The following is a 15597-nucleotide window of genomic DNA, read 5'->3' on the forward strand; positions in this document are numbered from 1 at the left end:
TTTGGTGGGAATCTTTTAGATATGAAAAAATGAACTTGGAAATAGTGGGATATAATAAAATATTTAAAACATGTGTTCCATTAGAGAAATTTATCAAATCAGATTACTTGTATAAGGTTTTAATTCCTATTTGTTTTTGCACACATCCAAGGAGGGTGGGAGGGGGAAATAAGTTTTGTATTATATCATTTGATTGGATGTAAGTGCTGTTCATTGTATTACTTGTTTGTATAATTTTTTGCACTTTTATTCAAATTGAATATCAATAAAGAATTTTTAAAAAAATTGCAATGGTAGGCAGGTGTTAAAAATATACTAGGCCAATGGAGTATGCCAAATATGTAAAGAATACTAGATAGTTTTCCATGTAATTGAGGCATAGCCTATGGTTAGAGTAATGGGCTGAAATCTGGGGAAGCAAGGATTCAAACCCAACTGAAATTCCTTATGGAAGTGGGAAAGTTGCTTAATCCTCTTGTGTGAAGTACACATTTACGCCTAGATTCTACACTATATACTGCAGCCAAAGTTACCCACAAAAATCTGTGTGCATTGCTGATTTGAGTGTACAACTTAATTGTTTAACAAGCCAATCAGCGTTGATAATTCTCAATTAACAAACAATTATTGGCACTAATTGACATTAATTAGAAATTACATGCACAGCTTTTGAAGTATTTTCTCTAAATTGGTGCATTTAAATTCTGTATGTTGATCTCAAAAGGGGGTATGGGCAGGGGGGCAAGGACAGATCATGAACATTTCTAAATGTTATGTGCACAATGTAATCATAGACATTTAGGCCTGGTTTTCATTGGCATAAATGTCTGCACCTAAATGTTAATCCTGTGGACAGACACTACATGTGATTCTATATACTGTACCTAACTCCAGAGGCGGTTTAAAGAATCTTGCTAAGTGCCAACCTTTTTGGTGTCAATTTTTTAAGTGACATAAATTTACCCCATAGCTAATAAATTATCTAAGGCCAGGAAAATACTTACTGTATCTGAATGTAACATACCTTGAACTATTACTGAAAAGATGTAAGTCAAATCTAAAAAACTTATATAGGGTTGCTCTTAATTTTCATGATATCTATTAGAATCTGAATGTGTATATTAAGGCTATATTGATATATGCACTATTATCTTATCACACACTCTAAATTTTACTGAGTGGTCCAAGATGTAGAAGTCCTGCTAAATTTTATATCATTTTCACAAATATTTGAAATTAATACAGTATAATGTGAATTAATTCTGATGATATTTAATACAGCTTGATATAACTATTGTGAAATTCACAACTCGAGACGTGTGAACATTTATTTATATTTTTAACTATTCTGAAAATCATGCTTGATATCAGTGAGTTCATCAAATTAGTAAACCATATCCCTTTTGAAAATACATATCTATTTGTTTTCTGCCCACCCTATTTATGCTAGGGTTTTGTTGGCTTAAAGTGTGTGCCTAATTTAGGCACCTACTGGCGCCTAAGTCCAAAACAGGAGCCTACATGTAAACCATGCCCATGATCCGCTTCCTAACCACACCTACTTTATGATAGGTGCCTTGGACTAGGAGCCAGCCTCAAAGTGGTAGGCATCTATCAGGTTAGGCACCTAACATCCAATTAAGTGCAATGTATGTAAATTATGAGGTGCTAATTGTTACTTAGAGCTAATTAAGTCTATTAAGTTAGGCCTAACTCGAGGCGGCTATTTAGGAATTTGCCTGTTAGTGCTTAACCAGCCAAGGATTACTGTATAAAGATAGAACTGTGTCTTATGAGGTCCCATATATGTGGGTACCTGATAAGATAAGTACTGAATATCAGCACTTAACTGGCCAAGTGCTGACTACTACGTGATGGTGCCATTTAGAGAAGCGTACCTTCAGCAAAGGTAGATGCCAGAAATGTAAGCCAGAGTTTTCAAGACCTACATTTCCAGCGCCTAACTTTGAGGCAAATTGTGCTTACATAGACACTTATGGTGCCTAATGCCACTCCGGGCATTAGCCATGCCTACAGTGGTGTTAGGTGCTGTAAAGCGCCGCTGAGTGCATGATTCTGGTACCGGTAAGCACATTGAATTTTCTTTTAAATCTGCATTTAAATGGTGCTTTGGGCTTAACTTAGGTGCTTGTAGGGCACCTACTAACATCTAAGTTAAGGTGCTGTCACGGGTCTACCTTCTAATTTTCAGTGGCAATAACTGATCAGCAGCCATTCCGACCAGTAAAATGGTTATGAATATCGACCAGTAAATATACTGTATAATAAAGTTATATTGCAGCTGCATATTGCCATTATAGGGATAATTTCAGGTTGCCAGATTCCACCCAATACTACCTCAGTACTATACAACAGTTATACAAAATTTTAGCCCATCACTTTTCATAGAAGGGATGAAAATCAAAGCACAGTGGCATTATATGTTTACCAGGCCCTGGTGAAATACTAATTTTGGCTTGAATATTTCACAGGAGACTTCCAGCATCCATACCAGTCTTGAATAAGATCAACAGAAAAAAAACTGCAGTGCATGAGCTTTCAAGACTATATAGGCCCATTTGTCAGCTTACTCCACATTAAAGAGAAACAAGATATGAACATCAAATAGAGAAACTTACCTTTCAGTGTACATTAAAAAAAACAACACAACAACAAATGAAAGAAAACATTCTAACACCAAAGATTATTTTTTTAAAACCATATTGTCTACTTCTCAAAGGTTAACCCCCTCTTTTATAAAACTGTGAAAGCAGTTTCTAGTGCGGGGAGCCACGCTGAATGGCCCGCACTGCTCCTGATGCTCATAGGAAGTCAACGAGTGTTGGGAGCAGTGCGGGCCATTCAGCGCAGCTCCCCGCACTAGAAACTGCTATCGCAGTTTTGTAAAAGGAGGCCTAAAATTACAATAAATTAATGGGTCAATATTTAAATTCTAAGCTAGGTGTTCTTTTAAACACCAAGCCTGCAGTGCTTTAAATCATTCAAACATTTTCAGAGCTACTGTATACATGCTGAATATATTTAAGACAGTTGGGCTATACATATATATGGCAAAGCAATTTATAACTTAGGCGCTCACATTTATGCATGTTACATGCATACATGTTTAGAATTAAAGCATTCACACGCATGTGTGCTGCACATATACACCAAAATATATGAAGGATGCCTAAACTTACTTATCACCGCCTATGCATCTGCAAGGGGAGCATGCACAGAAGCAGAACATGGGTGAAAAATAGGCACGGCTGTCTTCTACACACATGCTGTAAGTTGTTCATGTCCCTGCCATGCTTTGGTGTACAAACCAGTTCTCTGGCTGGTATAAGTATGAACACACAGTTGTTAGGTGTGGTAATATCTAGTTAAGCTAGAAGAGTCATATTCTATATAACACCTTCAAAACTGGCATTGAAAAGGAAGTGCTTAGTGCAATTGTGCTAACTACAGCCAGTAGCGTACCTAGCATATATGACACCCAGGGCCCATCATTTTTTGACACCCCCCCACATCTGTACAAAAAACATGATTTTTAGTAACAAGCCACATGTCACACATGAGTACCTAGGAAAAGGCAGCATCTTACATATTGCAGTGAGCAGTACAAGATCAATACACCCATTGTAAAACTAAACAAGCCAGACTAGTACAGATCAATCCTGTAGTCAATCCTAACAAAAAACCATGTCTTTCGAACACACAGAACACAGAAAATACCTTCGCCTAGTATGGAATATGTCATCACAAGCTAACTCCTCCCCCTTTTACAAAACTGTAGTGTGAATTTTAGCTATGGTGGTAACAGCTCTGACGCTCATAGAATTCTGAGCATCAGAGCTGTTACCACCACGGCTGGCGCTAAAAAACACTCCACAGTTTTGTAAAAGGGGGGATAAAATAGAAATACATAGACAAAGGTTAAATTGAACCAGTAAGAAGCTGGACTCTAAATTCAGTGCACCACAGAAACAGTGACGCATGTCTCCTAAAGCAATAAATAAATAGAAATTTTTTTTCTACCTTTGTCTTCTGTGGTTTCTGCTTTCCTCATCTTCTTGTTACTCTCTTCCTTCCATCCATGGTCTGCCATCTCTCTTCTCCTATATGGCATCTTCTCTCCTTCTATGCCCCTTCCAGAAACTGTATGCCTCCCCCTTCCATCTCTCCTTTCACCCCATTGGTCTGGCATCTCTCTCCTCTCCTTCCCTCTCCCACACCTCTCCTCTGCAATCCCTTTCCCTTTTTTTCCTCATTTTCCTTTTCAATGTATTTTCTGCATCTGTCTAGATTACGTTCTTACTACCCTCTCATCAATGTCCTTTTATAATATCTACCTAAAGCTTGCCACCTCTTTCCCTCACACCTCCAGTGTTTCCCTAACTCAATCTTCTCCCCATTATGTGCCCTCCTTTTATTTATCCCCTCCTTCCATCATGTACCCTCTTTCTCCAACCCTTCCATCTAGTACCTTCTCCTCTCTCTGTCCACTTCCATCCAGTGTCTGCTCCCCTCTTTCTCTCCTACCATTTCTTTCCTGCATTTGCTTCCTTATCTCTCCCATCTGCACTTCCATCCAGCATAGGCTCCCCACTATCATCCAATGTCTGCCCTTTCTCTCACCATCCACCCCTCTTTAATCAGCATCTGCCCCTTTTTCTCCCTCCAATATCCTTCCCCCTTATGTCTCTCCCCTTTCTCTGTACATCAATTTATCAGCACCACCCTTCCATACCACCCTGTCCCCTTTCTTTCCCTCCACCACTCTTCCATTCCAGCAATCCTGCTCCTTTCTCTCCCTTCATGCAGCAAGGTCCCACGATGATTGTAGCTGCTGGCTGCCAGTCCACCCCACTCCAACATACTTGCTCTGGAGCGGACTCAGCAGCTGCATGATGGAAGGTCCTGCGATGACTCTGCTCCAGAAGAAGTAAGTTACGTCAGAGGGGGTGGACCCGGCAGATGTAGGGAGTTGTGGCAAAGTCCCTCAATGACTGCATCTGCTGGGTCCACCCCCTCCGATGTAACTTACTTCTTCCAGAGCAGAGCTGGCAGATGAGTCAGCGCGGAACCTTCCTGCACCTCAGCACGGCTGCCGAGAAAGTAAGTCAGAGGTAACGTGACCATTTATTTTTTCATCAAAAGGGGACATCTATTAATTGACTGTGTATCTTTTCTTTCATTTCTTTCTTTCTGCACTCAGACCCAACAATTGTCCCTTTCTATTCCCTCCCTCCTTCCTTTCCATGTCCTTAGTGCCCCCAGTGCCCCGTCCTATGTCCTTAGTGCCCCCGTCCTGTGTCCTTAGTGCCCTCAGTGCCTCCATCCTGTGTCCTTAGTGCCCCCAGTGCCTCCGTCCCATGTCTATAGTGCCTCCAGTGCCTCCTTCCCGTGTCCATAGTGCCCTCAGTGCCTCCGTCCCGTGTCCATAGTGCCTCCAGTGCCTCCTTCCCATGTCCGTAGTGTACCCAGTGCCTCCGTCCCGTGTCCATAGTGCTCCCAGTGCCTCCTTCCTGTGTCCATAGTGCCCCCAGTGCCTCCTTCCTGTGTCCATAATGCCCCCAGTGCCCCTTCCTGTGTCCTTAGTGCCCCCAATGCCTCCTTCTCATATTCTTAGTGCCTCCTTCCCATGTCCATAGTGCCCCCAGTGCCTCCATCCCATGTCCATGGTGCCCCCAGTGCTTCCTTTCGGTGTCCATAGTGCCTCCAGTCCGTTGCCTCCTTTCGGTGTCCATAGTGCCCCCAGTCTGTCCGTCCATAGTGCCCCCAGTCCGTCTTGTGTCCATAGTGCCCCCAGTGCCTCTGTCTTGTGTCAATAGTGCCCCCAGTGCCCCCATCCTGTGTTCTTATTGCCCACAGTACCTCCATCCTGTGTCCATAGTGCCCTCAGTGCTTCCTTCCTGTGTCCTTAGTGCCCCCAGTGCCTCCTTCTTATGTCCCCCCACTATCTTCCAGATTTTGGTCACCCCCAAAGCCAGCCTGCCTGTCTACCTATCTCCCTCCCTCCCTGCCGCGCTAAAGCCAGCCAGCTTGCCTGTCTACATCCTGCCCTCCCTGCCGCGGAAAAAAATGCGCATCTCCCCTTCCTTTCCACCGGTCTGCGCCTGCAATCTTACCTCCCCCTGCCGACAAGAAGTCTTTCCGAAGTCAATTCTGATGTCGGAGAGGACATTCCGGGCCAGCCAATCACTGCCTGGCTGGCCCAAAATGTCCTATCTGACGTCAGAATTGACGTCGGAAAGACTTCTTGTCAGTGGGGGGGGGGGGAGGTAGGATTGTAGCGGTGCGGCCGGGGGAAAGGAAGGGCAGGAGGACCCGGACCTGACCAGCTGTGCAGCCCCCCAAGCCATGCACCCGGGGCGGACCGCCCTCCCTTGGTACACACTGACTATAGCTTTACTGGTGAGCTTACAGCTTCACTGAGCAGTTTTTTATTTCTTGACTGAAATTTCCTCAGGCTGTGTACTGAAAAACAAGGACTCCGCTGAGTGGCCAAACACTATTGAACTCACTTTGAGTTATATTGGCAGTTTTGTTCAGTTAACCCTTACTTCTGTAATCTTACCCCCTCTTTTTCAAAACTACGATAGCAGTTTCTAGCTTGGGGAGCTGTGCTGAATGGCCCATGCTGCTCCCAATGCTCAGTTTCGTAAAAGAAGTTCTTAGTGTTATTAGAGATTGATATGGGGGGAAAAATCTGTCCCCGTCACTGCCCCGTCACTGGACCATCATCCCCTTCACCGCCCCGTCCATCCCCTTCACTGCCTCGTCCCCGAACCCGCCATTCCCTTCACCGCCCCATCTCTGCCGTCCTCTTCACCGCACCATCCCTGCAGCATCCACCCTTCCTTTGCCACCTCACCGCACTTCAGCGACCTGAGAATCTCCCTCCCTCCCCTTACCTTTGCGGTGCAAAGAAATTAAGGGAGGGAAGGCGCCATCACCAATCGCACACGTGACCCCTTCCATACTTCCAGCCAAATCTATCTCCCTCCCTCCCCTTTACCTTCATGGCGCTTTAGAAAATAAATTGATGCCGGGGAAGCCTGCCTGTACCGCTCTGCAGTTGTGTGTATGTGGGCGGAATCTTCTCCTCTGACAATTGTCATTTTATAAACACAAATTAAACAGATCAAGGTTCAACAAAACCCATCTCCCCTCCCTTTCACAAATATCCCCTTCACTATTGTGAAAACTGAACAAACCAAATTACTACAGAATGCTACATAGAAAAATCAAGCTAACAGAATACTTTAGTCACACATGACAAGAATAATGTTAGGGGAGTGCAACTAGAGCAACTGCCCCCTGGTCAGAGAGAGAGCCCTAAGTCAGCTGGAAGCTAAAGAAGCACAGCCTGGACTTTGCGGTCCCCAGTTATGTCTAATACCAGCTCTAGCAGGATACATATTTCAAATCTGAAATTTTCTAATCACAAAATATAAAATAAATTTATTTTTTTTCTTTTTGTTGTCTGGTAATTTTATTCTTGAAATCACATTGGTCTCAGGCTTTCGTTTTAGGTTCCTTCTGTCTTCATTGTGGCATGGCTGGCTCCCGAGGGTAAAATAGGCACAATAGAAGCTGGGGAGAAGATGCTGAGACTGACACGGGCACACTTTTTTTTACTACAGGAATAAGACTTTTTACCACTCCCACGGGGCGGTAAAAGGTCTTGTCCCCATTCCCGTGGGGCGGTGAAAGGTCTTGTCCCCATTCCTGTGGTAAACCAGTTACAAATGTCTCCATTCCTGCGGATTTACTGCGGTGACCCGCAGTTTATCGTGATAAACGGTCCCCGTGTTATTCTCTAAGTCTTATCAGCCAGATTCTGTAGCTCTTAAACAACTTTCTTTAATAGCATGATGTAAAGAATAAACACTTACAATTGATGACTTCAAGGCAGTTCAACTTTCACAGAATCTTCTCACTCTACCAGCCCCTCCTATTCAAAAAGGGAGCTGGGAGTGTGTCCACACCTTGTGGAAATAACACTGTTCTCCAGACTTAGATATAAAACTAAGCTGTGTTAGATTGTTAGAAATAAAGATGAAAACCTGGTGGGAGAACAATGCTAAACTCAGGTTCTCATACAGCCATGCAGTCTACAAATATGACAACTGTTCTCTCTCAGACAGAAGAAGGGTGGGCTTAAGCTTTGCGGATGCAGCCTAGCTTTCTGGTAGAAGCACTCTCCACCTATATATCTAAGCATAAACACTTAAACTTGTTCTTTTGCAAGAAATTGAGAAAATACCTACATAAGGTGGGGGCAGAACAGCAATTCTATAAAACTCCAAAGTTAGAATCTCAGCACCCATACTGACTAACATTTAGGTTTTCCCATTTTGCCCAGAATGAGTGTATACTATAATAATGTGCCTAAATTTTAGGAACACCTGTGATCTGTCCATATTCTTCCCAAGGCCATGTTGCTTTTGAGATCCACGGTTCATAGACAGTAACGTGGAAGACAAAGGTGCACGCCGACAACTGAGCGCAAGACGGAGGTACGCGCCGAAGAAAAAGACTGTTTGTAGGGGCTGCGACGGGGGGGGTTTGTTGGGGAGCCCCACCACTTTACTTAATACAGATCGCGGCGGCGTTGTGGGGGGTTTGGGGGGTTGTAACCCCCCACATTTTAGTGAAAACGTAACTTTTTCCCTAAAAACAGGGAAAAAGTTAAGTTTTCAGTAAAATGTGGGGGGTTACAACCCCCCAATCCCCCCACAACGCCCCTACAATGCGGCACAATCTGTATAAAGTAAAGTGGGGGGTTCACCCCCACCCCCCCATCGTAGCCCCTAAAAACAGTCTTTTTCTTCGGCGCGCACCTCCGCACTGCGCTCAGTTGTCTGCTCGCGCCTTTGTCCCGGCGCGCTTTTGACCTGACACCGAGATCCACACACTATAGTTTATTTGCACTACTTTATAAAATACATTTAGAAAATTGTGCATATAACTTCTAAATAGTGCCAATTATTTATTGTAAATTGCCAAATAACAGTATTGATTACCATGTTAAAAAATTAATTTAAGTGCACAAATCAGCTATGCACACAGATTTGCACATGCAACTTTGGCCACAGTATAAAGAATCCAGGTGGAATGCTGTAATGAAAAATAGGTGGCTACTTTTTATTACAGTATAGGCTTCCTTAGATGAGCCCATTTGTAGAATTGACCCCATAGTGACAATCTTAGATCATTGTATAGCTAAGTGGTTTAATTAAGACAATCTTATGTCCATTCTAAATTAAAACAGTTATCCATACCGATACAACTGAATATTGCCAGCTCTCTGTATAGTTGAACAGAATGCTCACAAAGTGCTTTTGCTTTACTACAGCATTATTTGGGCAGTCAGTGAGAATTTTCAATGGCACTATGAAAATAGTTGTATAAAGTCATTATCACACATATGTAACCAAATAATGCATAGTCTCTTAGAAAAAAATTAGCCAAACTATAAAAGTGCATGCTTTGGCACAATGTCATATGCTTTACTGGGTAGAGCATGAGTGGGGTTCACAAGAATGCAAATGCATGTAGGTTGTCCTGTTGTGAAAGGAAACTGTATAGTGGCTTAACAATCTTAATTTGGCAGTAAAGAGAAGGGAGTAGTAATTCCAATAAGCATATCAATGACTTTTGTGGTGTTTAAAATGGGAAGGAATGACATGGATTGAGTGGCATGGGGAGTAGGAAAAATAGATGCTGAAGAAATTACTATTTTGAATAAGTATGCACCAACAAAAATTATATGATTTGGGAAAGGGATTAAATTGTGCTCTGGAAAGGAAAGATAGCTCTAAAGGGAGCGATAGGAAACAGATGAGAGAAAACAATGTCATAGTAAAGGAGAGTGGGGTGGGGCGGAGCACCCCAGGCACTGTTGGCATCTGTCATATTCTCCACCCCTGCTCCTTCCCCGCCCCTTCACAGCTGCACATGTACGCTGCTTCCCTTCCTCTGTATCTCTGTAATGTTCCTGACGTGAGCAGCAACCCCCAACCTGCTGCCGCACCTGTGTCAGCTCTTCTTCTGACATCACTTCCTGGACCCACGCCTAGGAAGTGACATCAGAGGGAGATCCCACACAGGCACGACAGCAGGTTGTGGTTGCTACTTGTGCTAGGAATGTTACAGAGATACGGGGGAAGGGAAGCAGTGGGGACAGGGAAGGAGTGTGTAGGGATGGGAGGCAGAGAAGAGGGCAGAGGAAGGGCTCCACCAACCCAGGCGCTTCTCACTCTTGCTACGCCACTGAAAGAAAATATAGATTTCAGAAAAAGTCACAAAATATACAGTTTGATAGACCTATGGCAAGTCTGCAGCCCCCTTAATAAGAATATATACATTACTCTGTCAATAAATTCTTACTCTAGACGGAATTATCTGTTTGTTCTTCAGGAACATATGGGCAGATGGGTTGATATTAAGATATATCCTATACTAATATCAGAGCATGCTACGATATTGAAAAAGTCTGACCTGGGATTTGGTGGGAGTCAGAAAAGCAGCTGAAAACCTAATGTGTTCATATTTCAAAGCCCTGAGATCATATGCTCCTGACAGACAAAGAGGTGAGAATATTTATAGCAAAATCTGAATGGGAACTTAACCATCCAGATAGTGCAGAGTGCTGGGAAATCCTTTATGAGGGAGTAAAATTAAAAGAAACAAAGGGAAAACAAATCATATAGAAGAATTGCAAAGAAAACATGAACCCACTATTTGGATATTTAAGAAATTGCAAAATGCTAGTAGAATTATTTAACAATTGCAAAGAGTTAAGAAGGACTATATGGAAAAAGGTAATAAAGTTAGAAAACTTTTGATGTGGAAGTTAAAACATCAGCATGATACAAAATGGGTAGAATTAATTTAGGACTTGAGAGGAGAGAATGTTTCTTCTAATTGTAAAAAAGCAAGGAAATTTAAAAGTATGTATATATATATACAGTGTATATATATATATATATATATATATATACAGTGTATATATATATATATATATATATACTTTTATATATATATATATAAATTTCATGGATCTCTTGAAGAGATTCATGACTATTTCAATGAGATAGAGGTGCTCAGGGTAACAACTTAATTGAAATTTACTAGAGAAGACATTTCTGTATTTATTAGTGTCAATTTTTGATTTTTTAAATGAACATCATTGGAAGAAAAAAAAAAAATAATGCATGTAGGTTATAAAATGTTCACCCCTGCAAAGTAGGCATAATTTCTACTTCTTATGAAGGTACATTATAAAGATATATAGGTGTCTATCAGTCTTTAAAAAATATATACTGGAGGAAATTGCCCTCCATATAATGCCAATGAAAATTCATGCATAGGACACCTACATTTAGGACTGGATTTTATAAATTGAACGGTATTTTATAATAGGCATAGCCACTCCCTTATCTTCTACTCCCTTCACTCCTCCTAACAACCATCTTTCACTCTGAAAATGTACCGTATTTTCACTCATATACCGCGTACCCGTGTAAAACGCGCACACGGGTATAGCGCGTGGGAAACTGTAATTTATGTAAAGAAATTTTTATATACCGCACACACCCGTATACCGCGCATGCCGCCCCGACTCTCCCGTCGCCGCCCGACTCTCCTTTCACCCGCCCCGACTCTCCTCTGGCCACCCCGACTCTCCTTTCGCCCGCCCCGACTCTCCTTTCGCCCGCTCCGACTCTCCTCTGGCCACTCCGACTCTCCTTTCACCCGCCCTGACTCTCCTCTCCCCCTTGAAGTCCTGTCCCCACCCTGAAAGCCTGATGCCCCCCCGACGTCCGATTCACCTCCCCGCAGGACCGCTCGCACCCCCACCCCGAAGGACCGCTTGCATGCACTCGCACCCCCAACCCGAAGGACCACTCGCACCCCCACAGCCTCCCGACCCCCCCCCCCCATCATGGAGGAGCTCCTACCGTTGTCCTGCTGCTTCCTCTTGGCGATCCCGGACCTTCTGTGAGCCCTGCGTCTGCGCTGCTTCCTCTTCTGGCGGTCCCGCCCTTTCTCTGACATCAGAGAAAGGGCGGGACCGCCGGAAGAGGAAGCAGCGCAGACGCAGGGCTCACAGAAAGGCCTGGATCGCCAAGAGGAAGCAGCAGGACAACTGTAGTAGCTCCTCCATGATGGGGGGGGCCGGGAGGCTGTGGGGGTGCGAGCGGTCCTTTGGGGTGGGGGTGCGGGTGCGAGTGCGTGCGAGCGGTCCTTCGGGGTGGGGGTGCGAGCGGTCCTGCGGGGTGGGGGTGCGAGTGGTCCTGCGGGGTGAATCGGACATCGGGGGGGAACTATGTAAAAAAAAAGTTATAAAACGCGCTCACGCATATAACGCGCATGGTTATGCACGGTTTGTAAAATCGTGTATAACGCGCGCGTTATATGCGTGAAAATACGGTAACTTCCAAAACTTAACCTAAATCTTATTGTAAACCACATAGACTCCTCGCAGAGAATTTTCCTCATACACCCCCACAACAAATACATATTTATCACTCTCATAAAAGCCAGACTAGTAAATAACAAAGACATCATGCTAAAAGACTTTGCAGATAAAAACTGGGACAATTCTTCTATTCTTTTCATGTATACTCTCAGCTGAAATTATATGTACTGGCCCTGCTGGATTTGGTTGACATAAGACACTGGTTGTATTGACTTATAAATAATACTATCTTCCTGCTTATTAACTGTGATACATACAACTAGTCTGTTTCATGTTAAAGTTATCTTTTGTATATTTGCATATATGTATATTTGCATATTTATAATAATTATTTGTATACTTTGTATATTAATTGTGAAAAATAGAATTTAAATAAAAAATAATAATAATAAAAACTGGGACATATTCCTGACTACTAAAACCTGGCTTAAAGACAATGATACTTACACCAGATATATGTCCCTTACATTTTCACATTTTTAGTAGTCTCCAGTACACAGAAAAGAAGTAACCGCCATTACCTGCCCATAACAAATGGATTGCAGAGAAATGTATATTGCTAGATCTCAATGTATGTTGCATTAGATTAAAAACTTGTATTGAAAAAACATGCACTGCCAAGGGATAACTATGCAAATTGTAACCTGTCAACTATATAATATGTATGTTTAACCTGTAAGCCGTTCCGAGCTTTTTGGGGACAACGAGTTAGAAAGCAAACAAACAAATAAATAAATAAATGTAAGACACTGTACTGTATTGTATTGAACTGCACTATTTTATAACACTGTGTACATTTTAAAGGAACACCCCTGACCTGCCCATGACTCTCCAATGGCCATGCCCCCTTTGCAGGACCACATGGAAACATTTAGATGCTGTTCTATAAATGGTGTGCAAGTGTGCTTTTACTTGGATCTGCCATTTCAGCCCATGTCAATGTCTTGCATCCTTTAGAACACTTTCCTATTCCGAAAACACCGTATTTCAGGAACATGCAACAAGATGGGCCATTAATGGCCATCACTAGATGTAGCAAGTGCTGTTGTCTGCAAATAGTTATGACATTACTTAATTATCATACATTTAGGGCTCCTTTTACGAAGGTGCGTTAGGGCCTTAACACGAAGAAAAAAGCGCACTTAAATGCCATGCACACTAGCCGCTACCGCCTCCTCTTGAGCAGGTGGTAGTTTTTCGGCTAGCACGCACTAATCCGGTGCATGCACCTAAAAATGCTAGCGCACCTTTGTAAAAGGAGCCCTCAATAAGCCCTAATATCTTTTACAGATAGATAAGTTATACCTACCAACTTCGGACATTTCAGGAACACTTGCTGTATATGTATCCTTTGTAAATTTTGGTTCGTTGTCATTGATGTCGTGGATTTTAATAATGAATTCAGATTCAGGCTCCACTGCTCTACCGGTCCTTTTGTCTATTGCCTTGGCTCGTAGTACATACAGGGATTTTTCTTCTCTGTCCAATTTTTTGGCCGCATGGATATCTCCAGTATTTTCATCTATAACGAAAAGACTGCCAGCTCCGTCTCCTGATAGTATGTATTTTAAATTCCCATCTCCTTTATCTTGGTCAGTGTGCAGCTTCAAGGAAGCAAGAGAAAATAATTCCATAAATAAATGCAATGCTATTGTGAGCCAAATCATTTTTCAAAACAAGTTAGTAGGAACTGCAAATGTAATTGGGGTTAGCAGTGATTTTCTTCCTTCTTGCAGTGGAAAAATAATGACAGATTTGACAGCCACCTATAAAAATGCTCTAAATAAATTCATAAGGATATAAGGGGAGAGCTTAAAGAAAAGATGGCAGCATTTAAAGCCAACTAATTGATGATATAAATAGTACAGTAATTCTTGCACCATTAAATTTTAAAAAAAAACCTCAAGGATGCATTTCTCTCCCCCCCCTCTTTTTACAAAACCGCATAAGAGGTTTTTAGTGCTGGCCAGTATGCTGAATGCTCTGTGCTGCCCCGATGCTCATAGAAACTCTTTGACCGTCAGAGCAGCGCAGAACATTCAATGCGCCAGCCAGTGCTAAAAATTTGTTGCGTGGTTTTGTAAAAAAAAAAAAAAAAGGGGGGAGGGGTGTGTGTTAATGATGAGAAAGGTCATAATTTTCAATGTTTATTCCATATGAGATATAAGAAGTAAGAATTTGCACATAAAATTGGTCTATTTTTAAATTAATGAACTGAAATTCTAAACAGTAGCATAATTTCATCAATTACTAATTGGATTATTTTCCTAGAAACACCATTTTATAAAACTTTTTGAAAAAAGGCAGAGCCAGATTTGGTAAATGGAATCCATAACTAGGTGCTATTAAGATCTGAAGAAGTGACAATTCTATAAAGGTGTGGAGGGGCATAATAAAAAAAAACAACAACATCTAAGTCCCCTTTTGGCCTAGGCCCTAAACGCTGAAAGTAGAAGCAGGAAAAATGTCCATTCTCAAAAAAAACTTCCAAAAGGAGGTTTTTTAAAAATAATGGCCTGCCTCTACGTTCATCTGTTTAAATGCCCAGACCACTACAATATCTATACTTATCACATATAATCAATGAAAAAAAGCAAAAGTCCCAAACACCCAACACAGTAAAGGAAGTAAAGGAAGAGCCAGTCCTTCACCTAAAAGCTGGATTCTGTAACCGGTATCTGCCAAAAAGAACACCGGTTATAGAATCCACATCTCTCCCCCCCCTCCCTCGCAATGATCGCGGCAGGAGAGATGGCAGGAGAGATTTCCTTGCTGTGATTAACTCTGTGGCAACACGATTCTCTAACTGGCACCTGTGACATGGACGCCGGTTAGAGAATCAGGGATATGGGGTTAGGCATCGTCTGTCTGTCATATGCGCCCATATGCGATTCTCAAAAGCTGCTTAGGCCACTGCTGAGACAAGGCGTCCTATACAGAATCAGGCCCAAAATGTTTATTTGCAATATCTTAGTCCCATAAAATTGTATAAAAGCATCTTCCTGTTTTTAGTGGGGAGATGCAGGGAAGAAAATTAAGACTGCGGGGACAGTGAGGTAACAGGGATGAAAAATGTAGGGACTGGGATGAAAAATGCCCTT

The 15597-nt window shown here is 42.4% G+C and overlaps 1 protein-coding gene across 1 annotated transcript in view; it reads right to left on the reverse strand.

The window, feature by feature from the left end:
• CDH9 (cadherin 9) overlaps positions 1-15597 on the reverse strand; it is a 249558-nt gene that overhangs the window by 137073 nt on the left and 96888 nt on the right. The window contains 1 exon segment of the mRNA XM_033933251.1: positions 13806-14100. Within this exon segment, the coding sequence (XP_033789142.1) occupies positions 13806-14100 (295 nt within the window).

The sequence above is a fragment of the Geotrypetes seraphini genome, chromosome 2, assembly GCF_902459505.1.
Source record: "Geotrypetes seraphini chromosome 2, aGeoSer1.1, whole genome shotgun sequence".
Lineage (NCBI taxonomy): Eukaryota > Metazoa > Chordata > Amphibia > Gymnophiona > Dermophiidae > Geotrypetes > Geotrypetes seraphini.